The sequence below is a fragment of the Parasteatoda tepidariorum genome, chromosome 9 (assembly GCF_982258835.1).
Source record: "Parasteatoda tepidariorum strain Cologne lab strain chromosome 9, Ptep-v5.0, whole genome shotgun sequence".
Taxonomy (NCBI): Eukaryota; Metazoa; Arthropoda; class Arachnida; order Araneae; family Theridiidae; genus Parasteatoda; species Parasteatoda tepidariorum.
Window position 1 is genome coordinate 83122185 of NC_141763.1, and position 10221 is coordinate 83132405.

The window sequence follows — 10221 nt, forward strand, 5'->3', positions numbered from 1 at the left end:
GAGGGGCCATTGGACCAGACTTCATTTTTATGGATGACAATGCCCGGCCACACCGTACTGCTAAAGTTCAAGAGCTACTGGAAAGTGAAGATATCACACGAATGGATTGACCAGCTTACTCTCCAGATCTAACTGCTGCTCCAAACTATGATACTGGTGCTATAAAAAGCTTTCCGAATAAAGATGAATGAAACATATTCACTGAATTAGTTAGACTGATCTTTAACTTATTTAGTTAAACATATTAACTGAATAAGATCAATACCTTCTTGAAAAGGGAAGCGATTCATGGGTTAGCCTGCATGGGTTAGCATAAACGAGAAATACAATCCTGTGGTAGTTCGAATGTAGTGACCTATTTCGAATTATTTACCCACTGCACAGTTTATGTTCTTTACGTCGGACTACCTAATTTATCCGTGTAGAGGCCTTCCCTCCTCTAGGAGGTGTTGAGTAAATACTCAAATATTTAAGGTGAATCAAAATATGTCTGGATATCTCTTCGATTGGAATTTCGCAGATGACCTTTACTTTCTAACAAGCAACCTACAGCAGATACAAAGACCATTTACAATGCGGCAGAAAGATGTGGATTAAAAATTAAAAAAGATTATGAAAATTAGCCTAAAAACAGAATAATAACATATACAGGGCTAACAACTTTCTTCTGTATAAATAAATTCTAGTGGTAGCTAAGTAAATGTCTTTATATATTATATTTTATTAATTTAAACTTTATTTCCACACCACTATATTTAAATGATTTAAAATTCCATATATAACTCCACTTTATTCCTGATCTTTCGAGATGAAGCTTTCAAAATGCTGGTAAAATTACCAGAAATTCTGAAAACTATGGTTTTTAAAGTTGGCTGGCCTGTATAACTCGAGAAGCTTCTAATTGAAGATGTCAACAGTTTTACCTATCTTGGATCAATAATAAATGACAGAGGAGGTGCAGATTAAGCTATCACCAACGGGTTGAATAAAGTGTGCTTCTGCTACTCCAAATAAAATTTGGGCATTGTTATGTATCGGTTGAAATTTTAATTTTAAAATCTCAGTCGATTCACAAAAGTGTGTTAAGTGACAAATTGTACAAACAAGGTGGAAAAGTATAAGATTTCTAAATTTGTTTTTTTAATTGCTGATTTAGACATTTTTTATTGGTTAATTTAAATTAATAAGTCATATCATATTATAGATTAATATATTTCAATAATATCACAACAGTCATTTCAGTTTTCCGATATTTTCAATTAACCAACATAAAAAGTAATAATGGCACAAGGCTAGCGTGATTACTTGATTGAGGGAGGCTACTAAAGATATATCAATGTGAAGCATTCTGAGATAATGTGGGTAACAAATCACTTATTTGGACATCTATTTAATTTGAAGGATTTCGTAAAATAATTAATTCATCCACACACATTCTCTAACAATTTAAACTTGTAATTTTTATACTCAATTTGTTTGTGTACTGTGAAAGAATTATGTAAAGCTAATGCTAGGTGGCTTAAGATTTTTTTTTCTCCATAAGGTAAAATTAAAGAATATATTCCAACTTTTTTAAAAGTAGTAAGTTGCGTTTTTCCAAAACTTTTTAGCAGTCAGTTCACGTGACTGAAATGTCATTTAATATTTATTGGTAAAGCTACTTTATAAAATAAAAGACTTAATTAATTTACATTTGATGAATGTTTTTCCTACTACATAAATATTAAAAATATTTCTAATGTAGTATTTTTCAGAACATTAACTCAGTTCCTTATTAATATTTATGTAGCTTATTATTAAATTAAAAAAAAATTATTCGAATATAATTAAGCATGTATTTTTATGTATCTTAACTATTTTACTTTACTTTGCGTGTGTATTTTATAAAGCTTATTATTCAAATGAAATAAACATTGCAAAGAACATATTTAAGCATGCATATTTTATGTAGGTAATAGATTTTTGTTTTGTATGTATTTTTCTTTTTCGTAGCTTATTATTAAATAAAATAAACTTTGCTTCGAATATATTTAAGCAAGTATTTGTTAAAGTCAAATATAGATCCCCTTTCATTTTCTTTACTTTCTAATAAGAAATAGTTAAAATAATCAATTTTATAATTTTTCCACATTAGTCTTATGTTATGCTGGTAGTGCAGAAAAAAAAATTTAAAAAATATTTTTAAAAATGTGTATGGCTAAGGAAAATTATATTAAATTCAAAATAAAGATAAAGGTTCAAATTTTAATGAAAGAGAACTTTATGCCTTCCAAATGATGCTTAGTAATTTCTTTTTGTTCTTAGCTTATTTATAAAATACGCTGGTCTCCATGTCCCGTGCTCCAAATTTGTGAACAAATTTTCTGAGAGACATTCAAAAAAAAATTCTAAAAAGTTGGTACTTGTTATGTTTTACATACTTTTAAGCATTTCAATGCTTTAGTATCAATAAATTTTGATTTATTTTGAACAAATCTATCAATCCTTTATTTCAGTCTTAAAATTTTTTTTAATAATTGTCATTTTTTTAAATAATTTAAATTTACATAAATGGTAAATTTTTCTTTAATATTAAACCAGAATATACTAAAGATGTTTTGCTTCCTGAAGATAAGAGAGTTAAAATAAAATATACATTCTACATTTCTAGAAATTATCAGTTTTAGCAAATATATTGTATCTTTTAACAGTTGCAAAAAAGATGATAAAAGTATAAAAAATATGAAATATTCTGTGTAAAATATTAAACGTATGTCAAATTTTTCAAAACTATCACTTTGGTTAATAAGATACTATTTAATTTGGTGTTTGAAAAAAAAAATTATATAAGAATTAAAAAAAAATATGAAATAATCAATCTAAAATATAGTACATATTCCAAATTACTCAAAACTTTCAATTTTAGATGATAAGAAGCAGCATGATTTAAAAGTTAAGAAATATAGTATAAAAATAAAAAAATAATATTTGTGAATTAATCAATCTAAAATATGAAATGTTTTCCAAAACAATCATTTTTTGTTCAGAGATTAAATTTAAAGAAGTTAAGTTAATAAGATGCAGCATCAGTCTTAAGCTGAAAAAAATATGCAAATCTAAAAAAAAAACTTTTTTTAAAATGAAGATAAAATTTTCACATGTTATATGTATTTAAAACTTCTAGAAATAAAACATTTTATTAACTGATATACTTAATTGCTTAAAAGTTGCTTAATTTTTTTTTAAGTGAAAAAGTATTGACATTCACAGCACCATTTAAAATGCCGTGGGAGAAGGGCTAAAATATAAGTTTTATTTTGAGTTCTAATTAAGATATACTAATAATTTTTCACCATTTGGGATTGAAAGGGAAGCATTATTATTATTTAGCTATCGTCTTAAAATTGATTAGATCTTTATGCTGCGATGGCCGATTGCGCAAATGATTTTCTAAAACCAGGTGGACTGCTCTGCTTGCATATTATTTCCCCTTGAGAAGGGTGAGTGTACTGCGCAATCTTGCTGACTTTCCCTCGAATCATCATCCAGTAAAACATTTTCTGATAAAATTGTGGTCTCGCCAATAATGTTCGCCCGAAGCAAGTGTGCAGTGGGGGGGGGAGCAATATCAATTAGTATTCCTCCAATTTTTTGTCAATTTTCATTCAATAGTAGTTTTTAATAGTAAGAACAGTTTTTCGACTATAATTAACTATATTTAAATATCACCATATTAATAATTTTTGTTCATTTTAAGGTGACGAAGGGGCATTCGAAGTCTTGAAAATCGGTCTAAAATGTGATTATTCACAGCTTGAAAACCTTTATTATGACCTTAACGATATTATAACCGTTTTATGTCGTGGGCCTTTTTTAAAGTATGTAACCTGTTAGACGCAAGTATTTGAGAAATTTAGGTGAGGGAGCGTTTGAAAAATTCGGTCTTATGTTATATTATTTGAGAAGATTGAAGTTATTCGAAAAACCAGATATGGTTTTGTAAATTATTTTCTCTTTTAATTTCAGGAAACACTGCATCAAGTTTTTATTCGTAATAATAATGTAGTTCATTATTTTATTAGTTCTTACGAAGCTGTGGATAAATAGTTAAATATAAATAATTGTGTGAGAGCATTTTTTAATTATATTACAGATTATTTGATCTTCTTTCTGCACATATTAACTACATAAAACAAGAAAAATTTAACATGTGGTGAAAAATTTTGTCACTTTTCTTAACATTTTTGCTGAAATATATAATATTTTAATAAAATTTTTTATCATTTGGAGACGTGGGAAATTTATTATAAATACAAAAAAGCTATGACCAAATTCGACACTTAAATTTAAGATATTTGAAGAAGCGGAATTAATCGATTTTTAAAGTGAACAGCTCATATGTTAATTGGTATTTACGTCAGATAAAGATTTAACTATAATAATTTGTTCAATTTAACTCGAAATTTTAGCTATCGTAAACATGCTTCAACAAGAATAAAAACAAAATGGAGTTGAAACACAGGTTAATTAACGCATTAACTTTATGAACTATCTGTGTGAAGAAAGTGAATAACTGTATTGCATGCTTAGAAGAACGATAGCTGGAAAAATATTAGCTCCACTAAGAAAAAGTTTATTACAAAATGTGACATTTAAATTATGAGGCTTTGTATAATTATGTTAAAGAATACGATTTTACATTCACCATTGTTTATTCTGTAGTCAATCTTATCTGATACACAATATTAGTTTGTTGACAACAATATTTTGCTATTACTGTTGTTAAAAGAATGCAGACTCGATGACGAGTATCTAGAGCTTTTTAAATATGAGGTTTTGCATTATTATGTAAAAGAATAAGATTTTATATTTACCAATGCTTTTTCGGTAGTCAATCTTATCTGATACAAAATATTAATGTGTTGACAACAATATTGCCCTCTTACTGTACCTAGAAGAATGCAGGCTCGATGATGAGAATCTGTAGTGCGGATTTTGAAGTGTGAGGTACAGCATTCTTTTGTTAAAGAATAACATTTTACATTCAACATTGGTTATTCTGTAGTCAATCATATTTGATACACAATATTAATTTGTTGACAACAATATTGTGCTATTACAGTAGCTAGAATAATGCAGGCTCTATGATGTGAATCTATAATACGACTTTTAAAATATGAGGTTTGCATTATTATGTTAAATAATAACATTTTACATTCAAAATTGATTATTCTGTAGTCTATCTATTTTAATACACAATATTAATTTGCTGACAAAAATATTGTGCTATTACTGTGTTGAAAGGAATGCATTTTCAATGAAGAGAATGTCAATAATGTTTTCAAATAGGAGGTTTTGCATTATTACGTTATGGATTTTACTTTCAACAGTGGTTAATCAGTAGTCAATCTTATCTGGTATACAATATTAAGTTGTTGAAAACAATATTATTACTGTATGACATGATCCCATATTATGAAGAAATATTTAAATCGTTATAATGTTCATTTCATGTCAAACAAAATTATAATAATATTAATACCAAATTTCTAACTAGTTTAAAAAAGTTATTCTGAAAGATTACATTATAACTAATATAATAAATGCAACTTTTTTTGAAAATGTGGTTTTTTTTACTACTAAAAATAATTATGACAGGGAAATCTAATCGTAGTTTAGAAAAAGAAAAGAACGATTTAGTAGAACATCTGACTTCGAAACAAATAATATTAATAATGTGCTTGGAAAAAAATGATTGCAATGAAGCAAAATGAAAATAAAGCAAAAAGCCATTTGCAAATCAGGTTTTGTGATGTTTTGAACGTAACCATCGACTGTAGATGATTTCCAATATTAAAGCAATAAAACCAGCTGTCCAGCCTATACCAATAAAAATAAACACTCCATTTAAATTTGATAACGCTAAAGGTGATATTATTGAGCTCTGAGAATTGTCTATGTTTAAATTTCTTTTTAAATCCAATTTAAAGAGGAAATCTTCTCTGAATTTATTATATAAGCCACCACTTAAAATTCGTAGTACGATTGTATTTAAGCGTTCTATGCAGCAAAAGTTTTTCCTGATTGCAACCCCGAAATGTAAATTTCCAAAAGTGTCCTTCGAATAAAAGTATTTTTCAGGTGGTCCAATAGACACGCGAAATAGATCAGGTGAACCAAGTATTGCTACATGTTCTGGAATTTTGTCAAAGTCAAGGGAATCGTAAAACCAGACATTCTTTTTAATGTATTCCCCTAATCCTCTTAAATGAGGTGAATGGCTTTTCATCAAATTAATTACCTCATCAGTTTGCACCGATGATAGACACTTTATTTTTCCCACCCTGACTGCGAGATAGAGATCCTTGAAATCTTTTATTTGTTTCATTCTGATGGGAGATGTCAAAACTGACAACAGGACTGAGCTGTAACACAAAATTAAAAAGTATGAATAAAGGAGCCAAATTCCAAGTGGTATCCGCCTGGACATGAAGCGAGCTTTGTAGTTCATTCCTTGTCCGAAAGAAGATCCCCACAAATTGAAAAAAACGGAAATAATGGAATCTTTTGGCGAAATCAAAGTTCGAAATAGCACTGACACAGAGAGCAGTGCGATAAAGCATAAAATCCATGTGATTGTGCTGAAAGGATACGTGAATGCCATTGTTTTTGACAAGAACGGAGCATAATTGATCAGAAACGTTTTTTCAATATTGTAGTAAGGTACACTGGAGTGTATAACTTTTGAAAGCTCTTCTGAAATACCTAGATAGCTGAATCCCATGTCAGCTTCATTCCTTTGCAGCATTCCTATCATTCCAGTGTAGTTTCCGGATGCATCCATTTCCCCGTAAAAATTTGGGGGAACAATAATCTCATATTCGAAATTTAATGCACGAGCCAATAATTTTATAAATTCTCCTTCAAGTCCCGAAATAGTGGTAGTGTTGTCGATTCTTGTAACTTCTATCGATTTTGTTGCGGGTAGAACTGCTATTCTAAGTTTCGAGGGAAAATATGCCACCATCTTTTACAAAATCCTTTTAGGTTTAATTTCAGATCAAGTTCTTATAGTTAAATCAGTTCTTAAAGACTAACAGAGTATGGAGATGTCACGTTGGTATGACAAGTTCGCAGTTCTTCACAAGATGAACGACTTCTTTGTGGAAATATTTTTCTTTTTTAAATGAGTTTGCAGATTTTACTTTCGTATCTAACTTTTCGTGTTAATTCTCCTGTTAAAAATTTGATTGGAGTCGTTAAGACAATTCTTAAAATCAAACATGGAAAAAAGAATCTGAGGTATAAGAAAAAATTTTCATTCTTCATGAACGAGATTTTTCTTTTTTTATTATTTTTATGGAATTATTAAATCCGAAATAGTTTGGAGATTTTAAATCTATGTAAAATTCAACGTAAATTCCTAGGATAATATTATAATACTTAATTTATTTTCACACCAGTTAGACCAGGAAAAGTACCAGGACAAAATCTGAAACTGAATTTTTTTACGATTGTTTAAATTAAAGGTAATTTTTGCGCAAATACAATCTGAGTGCATTGGTATGCTTTTCAGATATTCGCCCTTAGTGGTTTATCTATATATATATATCTGTATCTGTATATATATATCTGTATAAAACGTCCCTGAAATACTTTAGGAGTGTAAGTCATTAAATGAAACTATGGTGTCCGATTTTATTATTGTGCTTTCTAACTTTAAATCGATATTGTAGTTTAATTATAGATAGGAAAAAAATTGTGCGTGGTTATTTAATGATAGATTAATAGTGGAATAAGGGATAAGAAATAGTATTATCATGACTCATTAATGAAAGTTTCAAGATCAATAAAAACGAATTGCTATTGATTTTTAACTAATTTAAAACCAGTTGTAATGACATATACATAATGATATATATATATATATATATATATATATATTAACTCATTAAAGCCAGTTTTATGTTTATTTAAACATAAAAGTATTCGATCGGCTGCTATTTGTTTTGGTGCCAATACTTTTATTTGATTAATTTTATGAGTTTTTACACTTAAAAAATAAAACATTTCTTTTATTAATGAGTGCTCTTATAGCAATATCTATGTTTTTGATAAAATATATTTGAACAGCGGAATACAAATGTGTTTTTCTGTCTAATACTCTTGCGATTTTATTTATTTATTTTTGCACTTGTATATCATTACATCTGCGTAAACACCCAGTAGGGACTTTTACTGGAATAGAAATTAGATGTTAAATGTAATGAGTAATAACACTGCCTAATAATTATACGTACAGCAGGAGAAAAAAAATTATTTAAAATGGTTAGATTTTAAAAGTGATGATCGTTTGTCAAAGATTAATAAACAGTACCTCTTTTAAAAAACTAAGTTCATATCACTTCTTATCTATCAATTTAAGTTCTAGTTGTTAAATTTTTTTTTAATTAGTTTTAGGTTTTACTAAGATAAATACAATCAAACTTTGTTAAAGTCAACTAGAAGGGGGACAAAAAAATTATTATTTTTCGAATCCTTGCTATTATTTTTCGAATCTTATTATTTTTCGAATCTATGCATTAAAACAAAAACGCTTACGAATTTATCAATACATTTATCAATATAATGCCATCGTCACTATAACTATCACTTAATCAAGAATTATTAGGAAATATGCAATTTATTTCACCAAGATTTTTCTTACTTTCTGAATTATTCTTTTGTACGCTCTCATTCACTTTAAGCGAGGATGTAATTACTATATTATCCAATATGTAGAACACATCAAGATATTCTACATATTCTCTAACAACAGTTTGAAAAATAAGTTAAGAGGAGCTAGCGTTCATGATATACTTATGAAGTTGCTTCCTACCTTTTTAAATCCGTTGGCCCATCAAATTTTACTTTCCTATTTAATTTCATAATTTGACTTTCCCTTTTTTGCTTTTCATTTACACTTGACACTAGGATTTGATTTTCCAAGTTGTCTTATCCAATATTTGTTTTAAAATCAAAATTCTACAGATATAGTATGAAATAATGGGCTCAAAGTTATTTTTATTTATATTTTCTGCATCAATGGAAACCCCTGATTCACGATTTTATTGATTTTAAAAAAAACCTAGATCTTCCTTCCAATGAGGTGAACTGGGTTTGAATCCAGCAATTGCTGGTCGATACGAATTCCGCTTCCGGCTAGCACTTACCACAGTGCTGACTTAAAATTTCCTCAGCGATAGATGAATCATGGGTTAGAGTCGCCTTGCCATCAGGTCAACCGTGGCAGGGTCTCGTTGTCTCCCCCTCCATGTAACACAAATGCGGGTTTGTTCCATTAAAAATAGTCCTCCACGAAAACAAATTGCTCCCAATGCTTTATCCAGGAGTACCCTTGTCTTCAGCATTGGGTTAAAAATTACAAGGCTGCGTAGTTGAACATTAGTAGACGTAAACCCAAACATTGGGTCGGCTGATCAACGACGGTTATAAATATATCTATCGCACACCGCAAGAAAAGTGATACAAGTCAAAACACAACAATCTTGAGGTTATGTCTATAAAAAATGAATGAAGTCAGGCATAAAGCTCAAAAGGTGTCACATCTCTAGCTCGAAATTTATCCAGCTGAAGGCAGTTGTTTCAGTTGATACAGAATAAGTTTCACAGTATTCCTTAAGTTGATTTTTCTCAAATGCTGCATTTTAGAGTTATGACACTGTTCTTGCCAATTAATATAAAAATGAAATTACGATTTAATATAAAAATTAAATGTAAGTGTGTGTAGTATAAAGTGGATAGTCGCAAGAAAAAAAAATGAAGCACGTTTTATTAATATTGACAGCTAAAATGTTTGAAAATTCATTTTAGGTGAATAAGAGTAATCAGATCTCTATAGTGTGAGAAATGAACTGAAATATCGTAAAATAATATGTTCGATGGCAATATTCCATGAAGACGCCATTGCGATGAAAGTTTTGGCGAAATTTGCAACAAGCAATAATTATGTTATCCTTTTTTGCTGTAAAAAGCCTTTCATAGGTTCTAGGCTACATGCTAACAAGTCATGCAATTATTGCTTCATTATTCTTTTTCTGATTTTGACTTCCAAATTATGGGGCAGATTGTTGATGGAGCTTTTTTTTTACGCCCTTTTCCATTAAAGATAATGATAAATATGAACGAAGAAAAATAAATTTTATTTATGATTTTAAAAATAAGGCAAAATCTAGAGGAGAT

The 10221-nt window shown here is 28.9% G+C and overlaps 1 protein-coding gene across 1 annotated transcript; it reads right to left on the bottom strand.

Moving 5' to 3' along the window:
- Positions 1-5779: 5779 nt before the first annotated feature.
- On the bottom strand, positions 5780-6823 carry LOC107447811 (putative glutamate receptor). The gene has a single exon (XM_016062838.2). It carries the CDS (start codon positions 6821-6823, stop codon positions 5780-5782), a length of 1044 nt encoding a protein of 347 aa, XP_015918324.2.
- Positions 6824-10221: the final 3398 nt, after the last annotated feature.

Coding starts and splice junctions, on each gene's coding strand:
- LOC107447811 (XM_016062838.2), bottom strand. CDS start 6,823: ATGGATGCATCCGGAAACTACACTGGAATGATAGGAATGCTGCAAAGG.